General features: G+C 40.7%; 1 protein-coding gene across 3 annotated transcripts in view; it reads left to right on the forward strand.

The window, feature by feature from the left end:
- mylk3 (myosin light chain kinase 3) overlaps positions 1-26,728 on the forward strand; it is a 97,513-nt gene that overhangs the window by 40,362 nt on the left and 30,423 nt on the right. For 2 of the 3 annotated variants that reach the window (XM_048547198.2, XM_048547199.2), the window contains exons 1-5: positions 4,651-5,397; positions 13,457-13,550; positions 19,318-19,786; positions 24,266-24,774; positions 24,890-24,995. In XM_048547198.2, the coding sequence (XP_048403155.1) occupies positions 4,816-5,397; positions 13,457-13,550; positions 19,318-19,786; positions 24,266-24,774; positions 24,890-24,995 (1,760 nt within the window). In that variant the 5' untranslated portion in view covers positions 4,651-4,815. Of the gene's footprint in view, positions 1-4,650; positions 5,398-13,456; positions 13,551-19,317; positions 19,787-24,265; positions 24,775-24,889; positions 24,996-26,728 lie in introns of those variants that run through there. The other variant, XM_048547200.2, reaches the window with a different exon arrangement.

Below are 26,728 nucleotides of genomic sequence, written 5' to 3' on the forward strand. Positions count from 1 at the left end.
CTCCCGAGCGGCTCTAGCAAATCTCCTCACCAATATATTAATCCCATTCCAATTCAAATTCAATCCATCCTTCTTATATAGATCATTGAACCATAGAATCCCTACAATGTGGAAACAGGCCATTCAGCCCAACAAATCCATACTGATCCTCCAAAGAGCATCCCACCCAGGCATATCCCCCTACCCTATCCCTGTAACCCTGCATCTCCCATGGCTAACACATCTAATCTATATATCCCTGAACATTATGGGCAATTTATCATGGCCAATTCACTTAGCCTGCACATCCATTGAAGAGATTCCATTGATCCAAAAATGTGAAGCACTGTACTCAGCACCAGCTCCTCCACCGCACAGTCATCTGCTCTATCCTCCTATTCCTACCCTCACTAACTCGTGGTACTGGGAGTAATCCAGATACAACTGGCCTCGAGGACCTTCTTTTTAAATGCCTGCCTAACTTCCTATATTCTCTCCTCAGAATCTCGTCCTTTTCTCTTCTTATGTCGTTAGTTTCAATATGTATAATAACCTCCTGCTGGTCCCTCTGTCCTTTGAGAATATTCTGCACCCTCTCTGAGTTCTCCTTGATCCCGGCACCAGGAAGGCAACACACTACTTTGATGTCTCATTGTTGGCCGCAGAAATGTCTATCTGTGCCTCTGAGTACAGAGTCCCCTATCACAATCAATTGCTTGGAACCTGATGTACCCCTCGTTATATAAGAGCTAGTCTCAGTACCAGAAACTTGGCTGTCAGTGCTATATTCCCTGGAGAGTCCCTCACCGCCTACATTTTCCAAAACAGTATACATGTTTGAGATGAGAATAGCCACAGGGGACTTCTGCACAACCTTTCCTGGAGGTAACCCATCTACGTGACTGTGTCTGCGGCTTTCCTACCTCCTTGTAACTGCCATCCATTACACCCCCTAGCTCCTGTAAATTCCACATTGTCTCTAACTGCCACTCCATGCGATTCGATGGGATTTGTAACCAACCACACTTTGGTTGCCCCAATTTATAAAATTCTTGTCTTTGGGCGCATTTGTCCTTTTCCAACTTTGTGTAAATTTTAATCACATTGTGATCTCTGCTATTTAGGTTTCCATTAATAAATCCTGTCTCATTACCTAAAACACAGACTGACATAAATTTGTTGTGTGGTTGGTTCAAGAAGGTACTGCCATTACAAACTATCTCAAAACCATTCTATGAACTCCTCATCCAGCTATACTTGCAAATTTGTTTTTTTTCCAGTTTATATGTAGAACAAAATCACACATGATTATTACCATCCCCTTATCATAATTTTTTTTTCTGTTTGACTCTTGATTCTACATTGTAATTAATTTTAGCTGGCCCATAGGTCTATCCATTTTGTGACTTCTTTCCCTTACTATTTCTCATCTCCACCCAAACTAATTGTGCAATCTGATCTCCTGAACCAAGGTCATCCTTAACTATGGCACCAATGCCACCTTTGACTGGCTTCCAATCCTTTTTGAATTCATATGTCCCTCAATATTCAGGATCCAATCCTTGTCACACTGCAGCTAAGTGTCCATTATGACAATCAGATTGTCTGTATTCTCTTGAGTGTGCACTGCCAATGAACTTACGTTATTATGAATGCTACTCGCTTTCAGTTTTCAGAAGTCACTTCGTAGCTATATGATATTCTTTGAATTTGAGATAAAAGTACATCATTAACATTCTAATGGATCTATCAATGAAAACAAAATCATTCATTTTTTTAAAAATCTAAACTTATGAAAAAGAAGTAAATTCAGTTGAGTTGTGAAAATAAATGTCTATTTAGAAACAATATAATCAATGACTGATAATTATTTAATAACTTACTGAACTGGCCAATTGAACTGTGCATACAACCAGCTACTGAAATATCTTAACCTCCTTTGAAACTCATTCAAGTATTAATTGTGTGTTCAGTTGTCAAAATAAATAATTGCCACTCCAAACAATGAATCCTATTGAAACTGCAAAAACAGATGGCTATGTTTTTTTCTAAGCTCAACCTGTTACCTCTGTCAATCAAAGCAGTTCTGGGTCAAAGGGTGGCTGCTTTTCTTTGCTTCTGGAAAGCTGCAAATACATTTTCTTTTCAAACTTACAGCGCTACAGACACACAAATCAAAATTTAAACATGATGTAAAGTATTTCAACTCCTTTTTATCCTGATTTGAGTACGTAATTGCGCTTTTTCCAATAGCGGAAGTATTTTAGTGTATTTCCACTCTTACAATGATCCAGTGATTTTTACAGTCAGATCCCTATGATCAATCATAGCAGTAAAAACAAACTTAACATATGATAGAGCAACTATTAATATTTGCAGCATTCAAACCTTTTAGCTCTTACCTGTCAGAATGTTCTCGACTCTTCAGTAAGTGTCTTTGCAAGATTCATGAACTATCAAACAAAGTGTGTTAGTGTAAGGCTTGTAAACCTGCCTGACACAATGAAAATACCAGGAGGTAGGGAAAATATAAATTCTTCCAAGTCAGTTTTCTCTTTGACACAGCAGAGTTACAGCAAAATTTAGAAATCATCCCTGTTCGGCGGTCATCCAGGCAGTTTTTCTGGATGAAGGTGGTGAAATCATCAAGTAAAAGGGTCCTTCATTCACTGCATGATGCAGCTCTACTTTCTGCGTTACCCTACGAAGGAAAACTGTGACTATTTGGCTACAGAAGCCATCATTGCTGCTGAGCACAGCTTTTCAACTTCAACCCTTCTGTCCGGAATTCCAATACTTGAACTAAAAGTTACAGGTTGTAATGTTATCTTAAAGAACTGAGCAAAATTCCATCTTTGTAAATCTTTCTTTTAATCTTCATTCGCATTTAATGTATGTATGTATTTAGATGGTAATATTATTGCTTTCACTTGAGTAACTTAAAGCAGTGTTTTAAAATAAACTAACCTTTAGTTTGTTTAAATCTAAAGCTTTGGAGCTCTTTAATTTTAAATTGAGCTACACAATTAATAAACAGACACAAATTTCTAAACCATGGATCACTTTGAGGAAATGCCTTGTTATGTTGTCATTATAATTGGGGTCTCTTGTCCCAGATTGTACCCATTTCAAAATGAACAGAATTCAAACTTATACTAAAAGCCGGTGTTTAAACCATTGTGAAAGGAACCAAAATTTGAATGGGAAATAGATTAGAATTAGAAGGAAACATCAGATTCAAATGATTTGAAAGCAAGCCAGGAGTTTTGGTAGTAAGATGTTTTGGTCTGAAGAAGGGCCTAGGCCTGAAATGTCAGCCTTCCTGCTCCTCTGATGCTGCCTGGCCTGCTGTGTTCATCCAGCTCTATGCCTTGTTGTCTCAGTTTTGGTAGTAAGCTCTGTTTGTAAAATAAGTAAGTAAATAAAGACAGAAACTTCTGATGCACAAGAGTTTGCCAGTAAGAAGGATTTAAATTAACAGAAAAAAGCATTCTTAAACATAGGCAACCAAAAGCTATTGCTAAACAGGTACGATTTAACATCCCCAGTAAGACAAAGATACAGGGATTCTTGATGCTGGCTAAATATTTTAAATTTAGTGCAGGCAGATCAGGCAGCAAAAGGCATATTGGACCATGATTTTTTAGCTCAAATATAGCTGGGAATTCTGAAAATTAAACTGCAGAAAGAAAGGGAAGACTAACCAAGCAATTGAAATGAAGATAAAGCCTCAGACCCAAAAAAAAACAGCTAGTTGTTTGAAGCTCAGAAAGAAAGGGAAGGTAGTTAGCAAATCTTATCCAAGAAAAGGAGCTAAAAAGTGATTAGGTTTTCCAGCTAAGGAAGTTGGAATTGATTCAGAATATTAAGGAATTTTATTTGATAAAGGCGCACATCCCTGAAACTTATTTTAGTCTTGGATAGTATCCATCATGGCTGAACTCTTACTGTTACTGGAGAGGCAGTGGAAGAAATATTTCATTATTAGTTATGATATTAAAAAATTAAATTAAAAAAGTAAATTAAAAAATGTTACACTGATTCAGGAACTGTTTAATTGTTTTTCAGAAAAAGGCCATTGTGAATGATTTCAAAAGAGCACTAAAAGTTATACCTCATTCTGATTAAGGTTATGTTCAAATATGGGATTGGTGTCTATGGCTTATTTCAAAGGAGCCTAATGGTAATGCTTAGAATGCCATTTAATATAACTTTATCCTACAACAGAGCTTGAAATGTTAAAGGCATGTGTAAGAAAGCAATACTGATGCCATTGTCATCACAGTCTATTTTTGTCTCATCTGACAGCTGGTAGCAAGCCACTAGACGCATTACCATTTGAGAACATGCACTCTCCATCAGTTGTAAATAGCTGCATGCATGAATCAACTAATCCTTTGTACTCCAAGTTCTCAACCTGCAGTTGAAATTAATGAAATAGGTTGCAATCATTATTTTATATGTGCATAAAGTTACAACCTGAATAAATGCAAGCTCCCTGCTTTGTTATTTTTAAAAATGGCATGTTTATCATTGGATTCTCAAGAAAAATATGCTAATCACACAGAAACATTTCTGTGACGTCAAGAGGCACAAAAGAATGCACAGTACATCAACCTGGTTGGGTTATTTAAAAATGTGTGAGAGGCAACAATGATGGCAGAGGGGGAAGCTTAGATAGGATGACAAAACTAAAGCAGATGCAAAGTTTGTCTTTCGTATTTTAGCAAGCAAAGAGATTCTTCAAAGAACTGAATGGATTATTTTATTTGAGGAACTGCTCAAGAGGAAGAAGATATCATAAGATCTGAGCTAATTTATTCAGTTTTGAAAGAAATGAGCAAGCCAATATCATTGGCCACTTGTTTGGCCAAAATGTACGAAGGAGGTAGTCTTGACTCTCAGAATAAAAGTGGGTCTGTTGGCCAAGTGAAAAAGCCGGCTGGTACAAATCAAAGCAGCAGTGCCAATAACTTAAGTACAATGGACAACAAGTTGAATCTTCTTAATGAGAAAGTCGATCGAATAGTAAACTTTCAAGGACAAGTTCTCAAGAAATTGGAAGACATGTCTCAAGGATTGGGTGACTTAGAAAAGAACATCGAAACACTGAAATCATTAAAAGACTGCAATGGAATGGTAGACGGTACAAGTGATGTTAAATACTTGCAAAATACTGACAGCCTCAATCATCCTGAGGTGAAGCTCTTATTCATGGAACTGTTCAAAATGGTGACAACTGTACATCAAGATACAACAAAACAAAAAGAAAAATTAGATGGCATAGAAAAAATGGTGTCAGCTGTGGACAAAGCCATTCACTTTGTGGGTGAAATCTTCAAAAATTCCCACATTGTGCAGTTTATTCTAAAAGGAACTGTGCCTTGGAAAAAGGAATGCCTAATAGAATCTTCAGAGGTCAGTTTTACCAAATAAAGCAAACTTAGATTTAAAAAAATACATAGAATTATAATAGGGTTATACTTTAATAATGATCTACTGGGTGACTCCCGGGATGAAAGCCTGTGTTAATAACTATCTGTTCATGCCCTGCTTTTGATGTTGAAAAAAAAATGCAGTTTTAATTAAAGTGTATATGAGCTCAAGTGTAAAGTAGTAGAGACACAGCATGGGCAATATAACTTTGTGCAATTGTGTAAAATTGGACCTATTTGACACTCATCACAAAAAGTGAAAATTACCTGCATTAAATCTAGTGCCTCACGTTAACTTTTCATACTATTGTAAAAGTTTTTGCAATGAAATTCATTTCATGACTGTACAATTTCTGTACTCCTCTGATCCCTGCTAAATTCTCCAATTACCTGCTATTCACAAAAGCAGAGGCTGGAGATGTAAATCAGAATGTCAGCATCGTGCTCTTAAAATTCAAGCATTGAAACCAAGCCCTATTGTATAAAGATCAGTAACTTCTGAAGGAATAGTTTTTAAAAATCAGATTGCAGCCTTTAATGCCTGTTCCCAGGTTAGAACAGTGTTCTCTTACAGGACAACTGTAGGACTGTGTATTCCAGCTATACCATGGATGTTACGAATATATTATCATGTAATGCAATATATAACTGTTATTGTGTTAATTTTATTCTTCATTTGAGATATTTCTGAGATCTCCAGCAGCAATGTGGGTAACAATGTCTTTTACACTGTTGTAATGGAACTGAACAAAGTTTTCACTGTTTCAGAGATAGTAGGAACTACAGATGCTGGGGAATCTGAGATAACAAAGTGTAGAGCTGCATGGACAGAGCAGGCCAAGCAGCATCAGACATGCAGGAAAGCTGACATTTTAGGCCTAGAAAATGATTTTCTGAAGAAGGGTCTAGGCTCGAAACGTCAGCTTTCCTGGAGCCCTGATGCAGCTTGGCCTGCTGTGTTCATCCGCTCTATACCTAGTTATCAAAGTTTTCACTGTAGTCTTCAAATGAAATGTAAACTGAAACCATTGAGGATGAGCAACATGTCTTGTTCATCTGGAAAGGGGCTGAAGTTTGTCTTCGACTTAATTGTGTTGTTAGCATATTGAATATACTGTTAAAGGGAAAACCTGGAACTTTGATTTTTGTACAAAACCTGTTTACACATTTTTCATTCTGGGGCACAGAGAACATGCTTTGGTCTCTTGGTTGGGCTATGATGAAACTATTCCTGCAGTTCTAGGTGCTATGACGGTCCACTCGGTTCGCAATAAACAACTGCAACTCCCAGTCATGAACCATTTTAAGTCACCCTCCCATTCCTCAGACGACATGTCCATCATGGGCCTCCTGCAGTGCCACGATGATGCCACCCGAAGGTTGCAGGAACAGCAACTCATATTCCGCTTGGGAACCCTGCAGCCCAATGGTATCAATGTGGACTTCACAAGCTTCAAAATCTCTCCTTCCCCCACTGCATCACAAAACCAGCCCAGCTCATCTCCTCCCCCCACTGTATCCCAAAACCAGCCCAGCCTGTCTCTGCCTCCCTAACCTGTTTTTCCTCTTACCCATCCCTTCCTTCCTCCTCAAGCCGCATCTCTATTTCCTACCTACTAACCTCATCCCGCCTCCTTGACCTATTCGTCTTCCCTGGACTGACCTATCCCCTCCCTACCTCCCCACCTATACTCTCCTCTCCACCTATCTTCTTTAATCTCCATCTTCGGTCCGCCTCCCCCTCTCTCCCTATTTATTCCAGAACCCTCTCCCCATCCCCCTCTCTGATGAAGGGTCTAGGCCTGAAACGTAAGCTTTTGTGCTCCTGAGATGCTGCTTGGCCTGCTGTGTTCATCCAGCCTCACACTTTGTTATCCACTTTGATGAGGGATGGGTTGCTGAGGGGATGGTGAGGGTGTTGTTGGAGGTACAATAATGTGAGCCTTCAACAGAAAGAGCAAACCATACTCCTGCAAGCACAAGCCATGTGTTATAAAATACCCAAACAATGCTTTGATATTGCTTTTGTTTCAATGTTTTTAGTTTAGTGATGTTGTTTCAGTGCTTGCGTTTCAGTGGTTTTTTCTATGGAGTGGTTATTTACTTGACTTTCAGTTGAAGCCACCATACAAAATATTAGATTGTCCTCCCACTTTCCCATATTAAGAGACCCCTGTCTCACTGAACACAAAACTCAACAGAAAATGCATAACCAGTGGCTTAACATTGAGTTATAGAGTCATAAAGCATGGAAATAGGCCCATTGGTCCAACTTATCCATGCCAACTAAGTTTTCCAAACTAAATTAGTCCCTTTTGCCTGTGTTTTGTCCGTATCCCTCTAAACGTTTCCTATTCTTATGCCAGTCCAAATGTCTTTTAAAAGTTGCAACTATACCTGAATCTACCACTTACTCTGGAAGTCCATTCCACCCAGGAACCACCCTCTGTGTGAAAGCATTGCCCCTCAGCTTTCTTTAAAATCTTTCTCCTCTCACCCTAAGATTATAGCCTCTAGTTTTGAACTCCTCAACCCTTGGGAAAAGAACTTCGCTATTCACCTTATCTATGCTCCACATCTTATAAACGTCTATAAGTTCACCCTTCAACCTTCTGTGCTCCAGTGAAAAAAGATGCAGTTTATTTAGCTTCTTCTTATAACCCAAACCCTCCATTCCCATTTGTAGCTTGGGTTCTGTATGTTGAGGTTGGTTGGCTCACCAAGCTGGTTCATTGTTCCGCAGATGCTTCATTGGCCCACTGGGTAACATCATCAGTGCAGCCTCCGCTTATATGCCGTTGTGTTTTCCAACCGTTATTTAAACTCTGGAGTCTATTGAGCTGGATTAGCTCACTTCTGGTTTTCCTTCGCAATGGAGTGTTTATGGGGTCGAGTTGTACGTGTTGATGGTTTTCTTCGTGCAGTCTGTGGTACTTCATTGAAGGCTGCACTGATGATTTTATCCAGCAGGGTAATGAAATGTCTGCAGAACAATGAACCAGCTCAGCGAGCCAACAAACCACAAATTTCACCAGTCGATTTACTGCCTATAAAAACTTGAACTCCTGTGCTCCTGGCATTTGATGTATGTTATTCTGGCAGTACACTGTTAATGTGAATGAGGCAATGGCAGCAAACCCAAGGAAATCCCTTTGGTGCACTGACATAGAAAATATAGTTCTCACACCAATATGTCCAAAGTGCAATGGTGACAGGTAAATGGCAGCTGCAGCTAAATTGGCATTTGCAGGGCCAGTGCCTAATTGGTGATGGTAATTCAATGTGAATAAATAATAACTGTTGTTCACTAATTAGATCTCTTTTCTTTGTGTAGTTGACAAGCACAAACAACATCAATTTAACGGATACGTAGAGTCATTTTATTTTCACCAGCTTGTTATCAGAATGTCTACACCAAATTACCAAGACACTTACTGTTAAAAGTTTAAGATAATTCTTTCCTGCATAAAAGGTACTTAATTGGTTATGGTCTCATGGCCTTGGGGTTGTATATCAGAATACATATTAGATATATTACAGTATATTGTGAATATATTAGAATAACTGAAAGAAGACGTAGAGCTGAATAAAGATGGTATTTTCAGGATGGCAACTTGTAAGTACTAGTGTGCTACAGGAATCAGTGCTGGGCCCACAATTATTTACAACATATATTAATGACTTGGATGAGGACAATCAATGTATAATTGCCAAGTTTGCAAATGGCACAAAAATAGCTGAGAAATCAAGTGGTGAGGATAACATAAAGAATCTGCATTAAGATATGGATGAATGAGCAAAAACTTCGTGGATAGAATATAATGCTGGATGCTATGCAATTTGGCTGGTAGAATAGAGAAGCTGAATATTACTTGAATGGAGAATGACTCCAAAAAGCTCCAGCACAGAGGAATTTGAAAGAGTTCTTTACCTGTATAAATCACAAAAATCCAGCATCAAAGTTCAGCTTGAAATAGGGAAGGTAAATGGAATTTTGGTCTTTATTTCAAAGTGTATTCAGTATAAAATAGGGAAGTTTTGCTTAAGCTATACAAGGCACTAGTCGGACTACAGCTGGAATACTGTGAAGAGTTTTCATTCCATTACCCAGGAAAGCACAGGTGGCAGTCTGGAGCGGGTTTTTCCAGGATTTTCTTAATTTTGCGTAGGTAAGGGTTGTACTCACTGGAGCTTCGAAAACTGACAGGCGACCCTATTGAAACATAAAATTCATAGCCAGCCTGACAGGATAGATCTGGAGAGGTTGCTTCCATTTGTAGGGCTGTCTAGGACTAGAGAACATAACTAGAGTGAGGAGTCGCCTATTTAAGACAGAAGCAAGAAGGAATTTCTTCTCTCCAAGGTTTATGAAGCTGTGGAATTCTTTACAACAGAAGGCTGTTGAAGCTAGGTTATTTAGTATATTCAAGGCTGAGGTAGACATAGTTTTAATCAGTAATAGAATCAGTTATGGGGAAAAGGCAAGAAAGTGGAGCTGAGGATTATCAGATCAATCATGATCTCACTGAATGGTGGAGTAGTCTCAACGGATCAAATGGACTGTTTCAGCTCCTATGGTCTGGAAGTATTATCTCAGGTACAGTACAGCTTGTTGATCCCATTGTAGGGTCAATGCCTTAGGTATTGGGTTGTGCCCATTGTCATGACCACAAATTAACAAAGAACATAATGAACTTGTAAGATCCAACAAGTACTTTTTAAAAGAATCATACAGCCAAACATTAACTGCAGATATACATTCATTGGCTAACTTCTGAACTTCCGCTCTCTGATGCTGAATGTTCTGTACTCAGCAAAGGACTTGCCTTTAGCCCGTTGTGTCCCACCTCAACAAGTTTCAGACATAACATGACATCAAGCTATTGTTCTGTTGCCTTCACCTCTCTGCCCATTTCTTTGCACCACCTCCAGTCTCTTCCACCACCTGGACCTCTCCCTCTGGCCTCTTATGTATACGTGACCTGGTCATCAAGAACTCTTGATGTGACAACAGTCGCCTTAATTTCTCTCAGATCCAACCCTGACTTTGTGCTGCTGTTGTCTGGTGTACTGACTTTTACATTGCAGAGGCTAAAAGCCAGCTCTTGGACACCTCCTCCTTTCTCTCCCCACTACTGAGCATCAGGCCATTGTATTCTCCGACAGAAACCAACATCATCTCATCTGGGGATTTTCACACTACAGGCTCCCAGCTCGGAGCCGCCCAGTCCCTATAGCCCATTTATGCCTTCTCCCCAAAATCTGCAATCAGGACTGCTGTTCCTGCCCCACAGAACTTACTTCTCCCTAACTCGACTCAATTTCTTTTCTTCTCTTGTCCAGTGTCCTCTCACTTCCACGTGTGATTCTTCTGGTGCTATATGTCAGTTTCATAATTTCAAGTTTGCAGGCTTTAGCTGTTTCCTCCTCATTATGGATGAGTAAACCCTTTACATATACATCCCCAATCATCACAATGGTCTCAGGCCTCTCCATTTCTTTCTGAACCAACCCATCACCCACCACGCTCTTTTGCCAGGCTGAGCTAGTCCTCACTCTGCATAACTTCTCATTTAACTCATCTCACTTTCTTCAGGTCAGAGGTGTGGCCATGGGTACCTGCATCAACCCAGTTATACCTCACACTTTATGGGGGATGTGGAATATTCCTTGTTCCAGGCCTCTATAAGTCCCTCCACACAACTCTTTTTATTCTGGTGCAGTGATGACATCATTTGGTGCTGCCTCCCTCTCGCTTTTGGAATTGGAAAAACAGATTCATTTTGCTTCCAATTTCTGTCTTTCCCTCACCTTCACCTGGTCCATCTCCGACTCCTCCCTTCCTTACCTTGACATCTCTGGTTCCATTTTTGTGGATCGGTTGGCCACCAATATCCATTACAAACCCACCAATTCCCACAGCTAGCTGTACTGCACATCCTCACACCCTACTTCCTATAAGGATTCCATTCTATTTTCCCAGTTTCTCCATTTCCAATGCATGTATTCTGGTGATGCCACCTTCCACAGGGAGGCTTCAGACAGGTCCACTTTTTCCCTCAACTGAGTGTTCCTTGCAATCATGGTTCACAATGTCTGACCTATTTCCTGCACTTCCCTTTCCCCCCAAAATGATAACTTGTCTACTGTCAGCAATCCCTTTGTCTGACTATTTATGGAGTGATGCTTTTGAATTCCTCAGATAATTGTACTTGCAGATAACAAAGACACTCTCTATAAAGCTTAGCAGAGAAAGCAATAATTAATTGCTGCTAACAGCATTGAAAAGGAATAGGCACTTGGAAGACAAGATAACAAAGTGTGTTGCTGGATGAACACAGCAGGTCAAGCAGCATCTCAGGAGCACAAAAGCTGATGTTTCGGGCCTAGGCCCTTCATCACAGAGGAGGATGGGGTGATGGTTCTGGAATAATTAGGGAGAGAGGGGGAGGCAGACCGAAGATGGAGAGAAAAGAAGATAGGTGGAGAGGAGAGTATAGGTGGGAAGATAGGGAGGGGATAGGTCAGTCCAGGGAAGACGGACAGGTTGAGGAGGTGGGATGAGGTTAGTAGGTAGGAAATGGAGGTGCGGCTTGAGGTGGGAGGAAGGGATGGATGAGAGGAAGAACAGGTTAGGGAGGCGGAGACAGGCTGGGCAGGTTTTGGGATGCAGTGGGCCCACTGCATCCCAAAACCTGCCCAGCCTGTCTCCGCCTCCCTAACCTGTTCTTCCTCTCATCCATCCCTTCCTCCCACCTCAAGCCGCACCTCCATTTCCTACCTACTAACCTCATCCCACCTCCTCGACCTGTCCTTCTTCCCTGGGCTGACCTATCCCCTCCCTACCTCCCCACCTATACTCTCCTCTCCACCTATCTTCTTTTCTCTCCATCTTCGGTCCGCCTCCCCCTCTCTCCCTATTTATTCCAGAACCCTCTCCTCATCCCCCTCTCTGATGAAGGGTCTAGCCTGAAACGTCAGCTTTTGTGCTCCTGAGATGCTGCTTGGCCTGCTGTGTTCATCCAGCTTCACACTTTGTTATCTTGGATTCTCCAGCATCTGCAGTTCCCATTATCTCTGATACACTTGGAAGACAAAGCTGCTTAGCACTTGTTATGCTGAGTTACTCCTATGCATCGCAGACCATTTTGGCTAAAGTAGGAATAAGATACAAAAAAACAGGAAAAGAAAAATAAATAGTTTTAAATCAAGAATAGCATCCTCAAAAGAAAGTTTAAAAAATTCAGGTGTATGCTTTGTACTCATAATGAGGATATCAAAGTTTCTGGTAGGTGGAGTTTTAAGTTTCTATGGTGCTGGAGAGTTTGTTTTTTACTGTATTATGCAGGTTTGTTGTTAAATCAATGTTGTTATTAATTTGCACAAATGTCAGGCACCAGTAATTGTGACTGTAATGAAGTCAACCGGATGGGCCTCATACAGTTGATTTCCCTGATTGGGGCTGTTAATCTGGTCAAATCAGGGAGCCCTGGCTGACAGATATAAAAAGGACTGTCAAAGGTTCTGCCCACTTTGAAAGCTGGGTCTGAGGAAGCTGGATCAGTGTTAAGGATTCTCTAAGTGTAAATAAAGAATGACTTGGTGACAGGACAGTGACCTCTGAGGAGTTATTTCAATGGTAACCAATCTTGGTGTTCTCCTTCAGACAAACTAAACAATTCTTTCCAAAGATTCAGGTTGATAAAGTTAAAATGAAGCCAAGCTGCAACTGATAAATAGAACTAAATGCTTTAAGAGTGAGATTGCCAGAGCTAGCAAGCCACTGGTGATCTCAAGACTACAGTGCTTTATCACACACAATACTTGGAAAGTTTTTTTTGCCCTTTTGTAAATATATATGTGTCTAAATTGACAGAAGCTACATGTTTCCACAATAGATAAGAAACAATGTTGACCAGATAGTCATGCAATCCTAATTCAGAAATTATTCCAAATTTGATTGCTTTTTTGTATCACTTAGATGCCTGTGTACTAATACTTCTTATGACCATTTAAAATTTTGTGAAACTTCTTTTTAACAGGGAAATAATAAAGCTGACGAGAAAGGTGCCAAACCAAAGCATGGATGTAGCAACAGAGGGATCCAAGCACAAATTAACAGAGAATCATTGGAAGGTACAGAAACATTACTCATTTTCTGAGCAGATGTGAACAGTTGTGATTATTTTATTGAGTCTGCCTTGATGCATATTTACACCTCAATGTACAGGCCTAAAGGTCAGAAATCACACGACACCAGGTTATAGCCCAAGAGGTTTATTTGAAAACACAAGCTTGCTGAGCTTTACTCCTTCAGGAGTTAGCGAGAGAGGTAGTGTCAGACACAGAATCTATAAGTAAAAGGTCAAAGGGTCACACCACTGATGAGGTGGTACTAAACAAACCTAAAATGCTATTAAATCTTCAATCAGTTCGAAAGTTTTAATTGATTAATATGTATATGTAAATTCCCTAATTCTTTTCAAGTCTCTGTCCAGTCAGAACTAAAGGTTTTATCAGTGTAAAGAAGAGGTGACATTTTAGGTCAGACAATGCATGTTAGGTGTAAGGCTGTGCTTTGGTCAGGAGTCAGACTGGTTTTATTTCTAAAGTAGGAACAAAATAGAATGTATCTGCAAATACAGATTCATGGGTGGTGTGTGTGTGTGTGTGTTTGTATCTGCAATATAGTATTGATCAGAGGTTCTGTGCAGCAAAGAAGTCCTGTTTGAACCTGTGCATGAAAACGTTAGTATATTGGAGAGCAAAACTAGTTGTTGGAGGTGAAAACATTTTGGTGAAGGAACAGCCATGGTCTCCGGTCCCCATGGCTGTTCTGTGGCTGTTCCTTGACCAAAATGTCTTCACCTCCAACAACCAGTTCTTTATCCAGACACTCAGAAGAACCATGGGGACCGGATTTGCTCCCCAGTATGCCAATGTTTTCATTCACAGGTTCAAACAGGAATTCTTTGCTGGACAGAACCTCCAAGTAACACTAAACAAACGCTAAATTGACGACATTTTCTTTCTTTGGACTCATGGCAAGAAATCATTGAAATGATTACCTTACAATAGCAACACGTTTCATCCAACCATCAGACATACCATGGACTACTCTTCAGAATCAGTCTCATTCTTCAACACATGCATCTCCATCAAGGATGGACACCTCTGTACCTCACTCTATTGCAGGCCCACGGATAACCTCATGATGCTGCACTTCTCTAGCTTCCACCCTAAACATATTAAAGCAACCATCCCCTACAGACTAGCCCTAGAAATACTAAGGATCTGTTCGGAAGAGGAGGAACGAGACAACCACCTGAAGGTGTTGAAGGACGCCCTCGTAGGAACAAGATACGACGCTCAACTCATCGAAAGCCAGTTCCAATGTGCCACAGTGAAAAACTGTAATGACCTCCTCGAAAGACAGACATTGGATATGTCTGAAAGAGTGCCCTTTGTTGTCCAGTACTTCATGGGAGCGGAGAAATTACACCATGTTCTTCGCAGCCTTCAACACATCATTGATGATGATGAGCTCCTCACCAAGATGCTCTCTACGCCTCCACTTCTCACCTTTAAACTACTGCCAAACCTTAAACAGACCAGCATTCACAGCAAACTACTGAGCCTTCAGGATAACATTGATCATAATGCTACACAACCCTGACACTGCAGCCTCTTCAAGGCATGTCAGATCATCGACATGGGTTCTACCATTATGCGTGGGAATGCCACCCACCATGTGCAATGCAGATACTCATGTGATTTGGCCAACGTTTTCTATCTCATACGACGTAGGCAAGGGTGCCCTGAGACATGCTATATTGGCAAAACCATGCAGACGCTGTGACAACAGATGAATGGACACTGTGCAACAATCACCGGACAGGGATATTCCCTCCCAGTGGGTCGAGGATATTTGGCCTTGGATCTTTGGGTAAGCGTCCTCCAAGGCAGACTTCTGGAAAGACAACAATGCAGTCACCAAGCAGAGGCTGATAGCCATGTTCGGTTCCTATGAGGATGGCCTAAACCGTGATCTTGAGTTCATGTTGCACTACAGGTGATCCCACCACACTATACACACACACACACACGCGCGCACACATGTGCACACACACACATACACAATCACACACTCACGCAGACAAGCACATGCGCATATACATGTACACACACACTCTCTCTCTCCCTCACACACATTCATACATCCATGTGACCCCTTGCCCCACACGCACAGACATGGGCGCACACACACACACACACACACACACACACACGCACACACACACACACACACACACACACACACACACACACACACACACACACACACACACACACACACACACACACACACACACACACACACCCATATCTGTGATTTGAATTTGTATTGGCAGATATGTTCTATTTTGTACAAAAGGCATGCAATTTATTGACAGACAATGTGGCCTCCTATAAATTCTTACTTTAGAAATAAAACCAATCTTACTCTGAACCAAAACACAAACAGAATCTAAAAATGGTCTTACACTAACATGCATAGTATGGCTTAAAATGTCACTTCTTTACACTGAACACACCTTTAGTTCTCTCAGGAAAGTGGCTTGAAAAGAATTTGGGGATTTACATGTACATATTAATCAATGAAAATCTTCTAACTGATGAAAGATTTAACAAAATCCTAGGTTTGTTTAATACATCGTCATTAGTGGTGTGACCCTTTGGTCTTTTACTTATAGATTCTACGTTTGATACTATTTCTCTCACGAGCTCCTGATGAAGGAGTAAGGCTCAGAAAGCTTATGTTTTCAAATAATCCTCTTTGATAATAATCTGATGTTGTGTGATTTCTGACCTTGTCCATCCCAGTCCAACACCTGCACCTCCACATCAGATGTGCCTATAGGATATGAATATTAAACCAGTGTTATTACGCATGCTATCATTGTAAATACCAGACCCATGTCATTTTATGAAGCAAATCTGTTACAGTGTGTGTAGCAACCTCACTCTGAACTGACCTTTTAGCCTAGATATTACATGCACCAACTGGTATCATTACTAGGGCCATGCTTGTAAGGACATAACTGGGTGTAGATCTCCTATTTTTCCACTGAAGACTTAATGCTGTGCTTTTTGATGATCATATTTTTCAAAAATGCAGATTCCCTCCAGTGTTTTTGTACTCTTAACCTTATCAGGACTACGGTACAAGAAACCAGACTTAGAAAGGGGCCAAATAAATGTCGAAAGAACTGTGGATGCTGTAAATCAGGAACAAAAACAGATGAGGTTGGTAGGTAGGAAATGGAGGTGCGGCTTGAGGTGGGAGGAGGGGATGGGTGAGAGGAAGAACAGGTTAGACAGGCAGGGACGAGCTGGACTGGTTTTGGGATGCAGTTGGTGGAGGGGAGATTTTGAAGCTGGTGAAATCCACATTGATACCATTAGGCTGCAGGGTTCCCAAGTGGAATATGAGTTGCTGTTCCTGCAACCTATGGGTGGCATCATTATATCACTGCAGGAGGCCCAGAACGGACATGCCATCCAAGGAATGGGAGGAGGAGTTCAAATGGTTCGCGACTGGGAGGTGCAGTTGTCTACTGTGAACCGTTGTAAGGGTGGTTTTCTGACTGGAGATCTGTGATCAGTGGTGTTCTGCAGGGATCAATGCTGGGACCCTGTTGTTCATGACACATATGTATGAATGATTCAGATGAGGATAAAGGTCGTCTGATTAGTAATTTGGTTGATGACACAAAGATTAGACCAGCTGCGGATAGTGAGGGGGTTTGCTAGAGGATACAGCAGAATATGAATAGTTTAGAGACCTGGGTGGAAAAATGGTAACTGGAGTTTAATCTGGACAAGTGATTTGGTGAGGTGATGCATTTTGGAAGATCTATTGCGGGAGGGAAGCATCTGGTAAATGGCAGAATCCTTAGGTGCATCAACATTCAGAGCTATCGAGGTGTATAGGTCCACAGTTCCCTGAAAATGGCAACACAAGTGAATAAGTTGGTCAAGAAGGCATATGGCATGCTTTCCTTCATCAATTGAGGCATTGAGCATAAAAATCGGTAAGTCATGTTGCAACTGTATCAAACTTTAGTTAGGCCACATTTGGAATACTGCATACAGTTGGTCAACTGCGAGAAGGATGTGGCAGCTTTGGAGAGTGTACAGTAAAGGTTTGCCAGGATTTTGCTTGGTTTGGATGTTATTAGTTATGAGGAGAGATTGGACAAAATTGATTTGTTTTCACTTGAACATTGGAGGCTGAAGGCAACCTGACAGAAGTTTACAAAATTATGTGAAGCATGGATAGAATGGATAGTCCGAGTCTTTTTCCGAGGTTAGAGTTGTTAATTGCTAGGGGACATAGGTTTAAGGTAAAAGAAGGTAAATTTAAAGGAGATGTGAGATGAAGGTTTTTTTTTACATAGTAGGTGGTAAATGCCTAGAATGTGCTGCCAGAGGAGGTAGTAGAAGCAGATACAATAGCAACTTTTGAGGCATCTTGACAGATACGTAAATAGGGAATTGAAAGAAATGGACTATGTAGAGTCAAAGGATTTTAGTTTAGCAAGAAGTCATGTGTCAGCACAGGCATGGTAGGCTGTGTTCCTGTGCTGTATTGTTCTTTGTTCTTTTTTTCTTTGTTCTAGCCTTCTCTACATAGACAGACATGAAAAAATTGATGTTATGGATGGAGGGAAAGAATGGCAAGGCAGTTCATTGGTCCCTGTCTGCAGGGTTTGCTGAGATGGTGATCACAATGTAGCTTATCGATCTTCCTTCTACAGATACTATGCAGGAGGCACAGGGTGATGGGGTCACACGTATAAAGGTCTCTGACTTATTAATTAAAATTCACAGTTACTGAGAAGAGGAAATAAATTGGCTATCTTCAGGATTATACTTGTTATTGCACAGAAAATACAGTTCCTTCCCTTCCAGAGATTTGATTACGTTTGCCCAAACATGTAAACCCTTAAGCTGTTCAGCTACCTGGGAGCCTATCACATCATTGTTAGCAGGCAGGAGATCATTGTCATCAATATTTGGTCCCTCGTCCGCAGCAAAGTTCCATCCAAGCTGCATGGTAATGGTACTTGCAGGTGCTCCAACGTTCTGTGCATGGCAATCAGTATTGATATATCAGTCACGGTCAGGACTTCTGGCTCTGAAAGTCACTGCTGCACACACACACCTCAGAAGCCTGTGAAACTGGAAAGAAAATTAGAGGGAATGCTGGTTTACAGACGAGTTATCCACTTTTAAATCAATACTTTGCCCAATTGTATCAACAATCAAAAATACAGAACAATAAAAGGATATGGTCTTCACATGACAAGAGCATGTCAGAGACTGGACTCATGACTCTCCAAAGCCCTTCCATGACCTAAATGAGTAACAGAACACTCTACACTTCCCTTATTACACGATAATTTAAATAAATAAAAATTTGAAACTACTATTAACTTTTGTGCCCTTGATTTATTGTAACACACTTAAGTACTTGTTAAAAATAACTTGGCTAGTTCTGCTGATTTAGTATTTCTATTTAGTAGTTCTACTGCGCTGTCCAACCAGGACGCAACACGTGTTGAACTGTACTTTTTTTCATTTACTTAATTTACTAATGAAATATGCCTATTTTATTCTATTTTTTTTAAAATCATTCCCATAATGTTTGCGAATTGAGTATTGTGTAAGAGGTATATGACCTGTAGGTTTCTACTCAGGATAATTAATCCAATATAGTAACCAATGATTGGATAATAGTAACAGTGTTAATTTTGAATGTTAAATAGAATTTTACAAAATGATCGGTCTTGTTAAAGTATTACAATATATAATTTTCTTTGTTCACATCATTGCTCAGAAGCCAATGATAGTGAAGGCATCCAAACCAATGGAAATGTCCAGAAAGATAAAGATAAACTCGCGAAGGCAAATGACGCTACTCTAATCGAACCACAGGCAACAAATAATTCTGAAGGAGATAAATCACTGCACCAGTCCCCAGACACAGCTGGAAAACACAAAGACCCCCCGGGGGCTTCAGCAACAACAAATAAGTCTGGAGGTGTCTGCAAAAAAGAGATTTCTACTATAACAAAAAAGGTGAAGGAACTTCCACAGGAAAATAAGTGCGTGCAGAGTCAGAACTCAACAGCAGGCAACCTGAAAGAAGTAACTAAAACCAACGCAAATAATGAGGCATATAAAATACATGGAACTGAAAGAAGCCAGAGAAAAGAGATTGACAAAATCACAACTGAACCTCCTGAGGTCAGTCTGGCCGCAACTCAGTCACAGCTTGACGGAAACTCCCCATCACTGGTAGAGAGGTACGTTTAAATTTCAATGACCTTTCAACCTCTGTTTTATCCTCATCTTTCAAACTTCAGCTTTTCTTTCATTGATTTGTCATTGATGAAACCTAGTTATACCAGAAAATGTCTATAAATGAGCATCATGGAGCTCAACAGATGAATTCCAATCGCATTGTTTAAACCAGTTACCACAAAGAAATTGAATATCCAGGCTTTGTATGATGGCTACTTTGCCGTCTTTAAAAAAACTATATTTCGGTTTCATAAGTTTCCTTCCAAAAGCATATTTTTATCTGACTTTAACAAAAAACAGTGCTGCCCTTGCTTATTACATGGTAAATAAGGTCAAGGTTTTCCATTTGGCCCATTTTATTTTAATCTACTCTAAAAGATTCTAAAATTTTCCCATTATACCAATTTATTTCATGGCTTGGGAGCAACAAACAAAATACATCATGGCAGTGGGCAAATTCACTCCCAAAAGTCTCTAAATTACCCATGAACATTCTCTCACAGAGGTGACCAGTCAGAGAGAATTTGCCCTGGTAAACAGAATGGATGCACTGGTGAGGAGCTGCCCTTCCAATCATGAGTTCATTCTGTAACATGCTTGTTATTGGTAAACCCACTCGTAAACCCTTCCAAGCTACCTTAGTTCAGAAGAAGCCGGTGATTGAAGGAGCAGCTAGGAAAATGAATACTGACAGTACAGTGTTGAGGATTTTCAAGCAGAACCTTTTGCTGGGAACCAGGAGCAAAAGTACCTGGGGTGGTGATGGCTGTGCCAAGTGCTGGGGCAAGACCTGAGAGGTAGGACCAGGGGTAATGCTGGTCTGGGTCAGGGGTTGTCAGATGGGGCTGGGAGGGGGTGAAAGCTCAAATTGAAAGCTGGGACTGGAGACTGAAAGCCAGAGCCTTCAGTAAGATCTGGAACCGGGGCCTTGAGAGTTAGGGCTGGAGGCTAAATGCTGGGGCCATGGGCAAAAGCTAGGGGCTGAGAGCTATTGGCATGGTCTGAGGTCCAGAAGCAGTGGTGCTGACAGGTCTCACTGGATGACAATATAACACTTTTTGTTTGATCCACGAGTTCCGTCAGCAGAGTCCCATGTTGGGATATCTGTCTGGTATCACTGCAGCCAATGAGGTAGTTCTTCCAGATTCCCATTGATTTTAATTTGGCTAAGGTTCCTTGATGCCACTTGGTAGCACTGATGACAACAGTAGACTGGTAGGACAGTAGTTGCTACATTGAATTTGACTTGTTTATTGTGGACTGAATATATTTTGGCAATTTTCCTTGTTGACAGATACCAATGTTGTAGTTGTTCTGGAATACACTGACGTCTGGCTAGTTCTACAGTTTAAGAATTCAGCACAGCTGGGATGTTAACTGGATCTATGGCTGTAATGCACTCAACCATTTCTTGATAGCGTATGGAATGAATTGAATTTGCTGAGGAATGGCTTCTGTGATAGTGGGGGTATCAGTAGTAGGCTGAGATGGATCATCCACTTCTGGCTGAAAGTGGTTGCGTATGTCTCCATTTTGCACTGCTGTCCACCATCATTAATAACATAATGCATACAGTGCCTCCTCTTTAACTTTGTTAATTAATTTACCATCACTGTTCATGACTGGATGTGGCTGGATTGCAGAGCTTTGATTTGATCTGCTGACTGTGTTATAACGAAGCTTGGCCTCTAGCAAGTTGTGCCTCTCTTTAGTGAGCATGCAATTCTGTATTGTAGCTTCTACGCTTTTCGTTAAATGAGGGATGGTTTCCTGATTTGAGCATAATTGTAGAATGAGTTACAGACTATGATTGAATGCAATTCTGCTGCAGTTAAGAGTCCACAGTATCTCACAGATGTCCAATTTTTAGCTGTTAGCTCTGTTCTGACTCTAGTCCATTTAGTACAGTTGTAGTATCAAACAACATGTTGGGGGCAAGCGCGCTGTGAAGATGGGACTTTGTCTTCATAACGACTTTGAGGTGCATACTCCAACTGTATTATCACGGACAGATGCACCTGTAACAGGTAAATTGGTGGAGTGAGTTCTAGAATGTTCTTTCTTCTTGTGGGTTTCCTGACCACCTACTGAAGGTTTAGTTAGTTATAGTATCACTGAGCAAATTTTGGTGGTGAACACTGAAGTCCCTGAATGTATTATATTCCCTTGATGCTCTATTTTACAAACCTCAAAGATAAACTAATGAGCTGCAATTTGCCAAATATCCGCAATACTTATCGGCAACTACTCTTAAGATGGAGAAATTCTTGAAAGTTATGATGAATAATTTATAACAGTATTCCAAACCTTGTTGGGCTTTACTCCACAAAGAAAAGTTAATTGCCCCACTCCTATTAAAATCAGTGGTGATATCATGTTTAGTGAATTAACAATGTCACTTGACTAATACAGGCAAGAACAGCGACACAGAATGGTACCAGAGGAAACTGAATCAGTAGTTACAGCTCAGGGGCTATTCTGGGATTCTCGTTGCTTTCCTAGTCCTCAATTCAATTTTTTATTTATTCAACCATTGAATGTCAAGAGGTGATAGTTAGATTGTCTCTTATTGGAAATGGTCATTGTCTGGCATTTGTGCGGTATGAATGTTAATTGCCAGCCCAATCCTGCAGATAATCTATATTCTGAAGAAGCGTCTCGACCCGAAATGTCAGCTTTCCTGCTCTTCTGATGCTGTTTGGCCTGCTGCGTTCATCCAGCTCTACACCTTCTGATCACGGATTCTCCAGCATCAGCAGTTCCCACTATCTCTATAGTCAAGATCCTGTATTTGAATATCTGAGGAGCCATCAATGATGCTGAAAATTGTGCAATCATCGGTGGACATTCCCACTTCTGACCTTACGATGGAAGGAAAGTCATTGATAAAGCAGCTGAAAATGGTTGGGCCTAGGATACTATCCTGAGGAACTCCTGCAGAGATGACCTGGAGCAGAGCAGAGCAGATTATTGTTGATCAAATGCAGTTGTTAATGACACCTTACCTTACTTTAATGAAGATCAAAATTAAACTGATAAGGCTGCAATTAGCCAGGTAGATTTATGGCTTTTTGTTTAAGGAACATTCCTGGGCAATTTTCCACATTGCCAGTACTGTGACTGTACTGGAAGAGCTTGGCTAGTCAATCAGTAAGTTCTGGAGCACAAGTCTTCAGTACTATGGCTGAAATGTTGTTAGGGCTCATAGACTTTATAGTATCCAATGCTTCCAACCATTTCTTTCATAAAATAAAGTTTCAAATGCTGAGATTTTCCTGACTGATATTATTTTCACATTTATTGAAATTGTGTACATGGTTAGCATGGATAGCCTCTTTTGGTTAAAAAATGGCTAGGCTTCATTTCTCGTAAACTTGCCCATTAATAACCTGTTCTTTCATTCTGTTTCCGCTCCCGTGCTCTTGAACGGGGCCGCGAAATAGATCACACTTTATGATACCTCATTATAAAAACTGCATGGTATTCCTACCATTTTCTAGCAAATTTTGGCATGGTTTTGTCACTGGACAACCAAGGACAATGTTACCGTTACTGGACTATTCTCTTTCTTTTTCCAGACAGTAGACCTTATATTTAACATCCCCTTTGCCACAACTGAAATTTTCAGCCACAGCGTGTAAACTTTATGACTCCTTTTCTCTGTTAACTCCAGTGCTCAAATGGCTCTGTTCTGTCTCAGTGACCAGATCTGATCTAACCACGATACAGCTGAACCCCAATTTCCTTTGTTGAAGGTTTATGGTTATTTTTGGATCCTAGCTCTGCTGGTATGGTGTTTTTTGAGGTCTAGTTTACCAGAACCATTGGAACTGCCTTGTGAGGATTCTAATTCTTCCTTTAGTCTAAGTTATTGATACTAAATCAGGAAGTATGCCACACAAAGTCTTCCAGCTCAGCCTTGAAAAACAGAATAGCTTATCCCAGGAATGATCCTCTGTAGCCTGATGTGTGGAATTTACCTTAGGATATTAATTAATTCTTTCGATGCAAACTGATTAATTTAACAGTCTATTGCTTTAAATATGCAACTCACATTCTGATATATAAACAGGAAAATATGAGACAGATTTGATCACAAAAACATTGAATTATGTTGCTGAATAACTTCCAAATAAATCGAATATCCCATATTTTAAGAAAGAAAATTGTCATTCTAAGAGTCAAATTATGACAAAAATTAGGTCTCGAGCAAATTATAGCATCAACTCATTTTCATACACACACTCGTACATGTAGTAATTCAAAAACTTGCTTTGCAAATTTACTTAATAGTGACTTAATGCAGCTGTGTGTTGTTCTGATGCTACCTTATCCTTGATTTCAAGCTAGGCGATCCAGGAACTTTGCATGTAAGGAGATTTGTTTCAGGTGTTCACTAATAAAGGAGGATTTACATTTGTACAAGTAAGTGATCACTAAAAGTATGGCTGTTATTTAATTAGTACTGCAACTTTTTTCAGGGCTTTTGAAACAATGCAGGAAATGCCAGTCAGTCCAACAGAAAAGGTCCATTCAGAGGAAACAGCCACCAAGGAGCTTGTGACTGCATCATGTGAAGGACAGAAGGAACCTCATAAAAAGCACAAAGCACAACAAAAGCCCAAAGAAGACATGCAGGCTACATTACTACAGAAAACTGCAAAGGAGAAAGAGTCAGCTCAAGATGAAAAAATCTGCAAATTATCCAAACCATCTGTAACCCAGCAGAAAGGTTTAAAAGACACCAAAATTCAAATAGGCCAGAAAAGTGCCGACAGTTGTCAAAATAAAGCAGAAAACAAGTGCAAATCAGGTCCAGACAGTGAATTAAAGGATTCGAAAGAACTTCAGGAAGCAAGCAAAGAATCTGCGAACATCACAGAAATGAATGTTTTGGCAAAGAAGGAAACAGATTCTACAGAAATAACAACCAAGGGACAAGACATCAAGGGATGTGTTGAGAAACCACAAAATCACAATATCATCATTGGTGAGTTAGCTTTCCTCATCCCATCATTCCTTCCAACATCCAATATTTCACTTTCAACCCTATTTGTAAAACTTTAAAGTTATGCCAATTGTGAAGTTTTGGTTTTCCTTCTCAGATGATAGCCCGTCACCTCCAGCCCCCTTCAGTCATCGCATAGTGACGACTAAGAAAATACTTGTAACCTCTTCATACACAGTTCATTACAATGAGGTGCTGGGAGGGTAAGTTATCAATTGGATCTTTTAGTCATTTTGGGTAACTACAAAATATAAAAGGCCAAGGAGGGGGAATAACTATGAAGGTCTTGATTATTTTGCAAATATTCATTGCGTAGCATTACAAAGTACATTCTCAGAACTTTTGGTTTAATAACATAATTTAATAACACAGTTGCATCTGTCCATGACTGTATCAGTAAGAGTGGCCATTGCACAGTCCTAGTGTAGATGAAATTCTACATTCACTTTGAGTTCCATCGTATTGTGTGGCACTATCACTGTGCAAAATGGGGCAGACTTCGCACAGATTTAGCAACTCAAAGCTGGGCATCCATGAGCCACTTTGGGTCTTAAACAGCAGCTGAAATGTATTCCAGCACAACTTCTAACCTCATGGCCCAGCATATCCCCCACTTAACCATTACCATCAAGCCAGAGAATCAAGCCTGGTTCAATGGAGGGTGCAGGAGTGTATGCCAGGAGCAGCACCAGGCATACCTGAAGATGCAATGTCAACCTGGTGAAGTCATCAAACAGCCAAATAGCATAAGCAGCAGGTGATAGATATAGCTAAGCAAACCCACAACCAAAGGATCAGATGTAAGCTCTGCAGTCCTGCCACATCCAGTCATGAATGGTGGTGGGCAATTAAACAACTCACTGGAGGAGGAGGGTGCATAAATAGCTCCATCCTCAATGATGGAAGAGCCCAGCACATCAGCGCAAAAGATAAGGCTGAAGCTTTTGCACCAATCTTCAGCCAAAAGTGCCGAGTGGATGATCCATTTTGGCCTCCTCCAGTGGTCCCCAACAATATAGATTCCAGTCTTCAGTCAAATCGATGCACTCCATATGATGTCAAGAAACTGTTGGAGACACGGGATAGAGCAAAGGCCTCGGGGCCTGACAACATTCCAGCAATGGTATTGAAGATTTGTGCTCCAGAATTTGTCACTCCCCCAGCCAGGCTGTTCCAGTACAGTTACAACATTGGTATCTACCCGACAATGTGGAAAATTGCCCAAGTATGTCCTGTACATTAAAAAAGCAGAACAAATCCAACCCAGCCAATTACTGCCTCATCAGTCTACTCTCGATCATCAGCAAAGTGATGGAAGGTGCCATCAGCAATGCTATCAAGTAACACCTGCTCAGCATTGATCTGGTCAGTGATGCCTGGTTTGGGTTCCACCAGGGCGACTCAGCTCCCGACCGCATTACAGGCTGGTTCAAACACGGACAAAAGAGCTGAATTCCAGAGGTGAGGTGAGAGTGATAGCCCTTGACATCAAGGGTGCATTCGACCGGGTGTGGCATCAAGGAGCCCGAGCAAAACTGGAATCATTGGGTATCAGAGGGCAAACTCTCTGGTATTTGGAGTCATACCTGACACATAGGATGATGGTCCTAGTTGTTGGAGGTCAATCATCTTAGCTCTGGTACTTCTCTACAGGAGTTCAGCAGGGTAGTGTCCTCAGCTCAACCATATTCAGTTGCTTCATCAACAACCGTCCCTCAATCATAAGGTCAGAAGTGGGAGTGTTCGCCGATGATTGCATAATGTTTAGCACCATTTGTGACTTCTCAGATACCGAAGCAGTCCATGTTCAAATGCAGCAAGATCTGGACAATATCCAGGCTTGGGCTGACAAGTGGCAAGTAAGGTTCATGCCACATATATGCCAGGCTATGACCATCAAGAAAAAGCGACAATCTAGCCACATCCCCCTGGCATT

This window comes from Stegostoma tigrinum, chromosome 16, assembly GCF_030684315.1.
Source record: "Stegostoma tigrinum isolate sSteTig4 chromosome 16, sSteTig4.hap1, whole genome shotgun sequence".
NCBI lineage: Eukaryota > Metazoa > Chordata > Chondrichthyes > Orectolobiformes > Stegostomatidae > Stegostoma > Stegostoma tigrinum.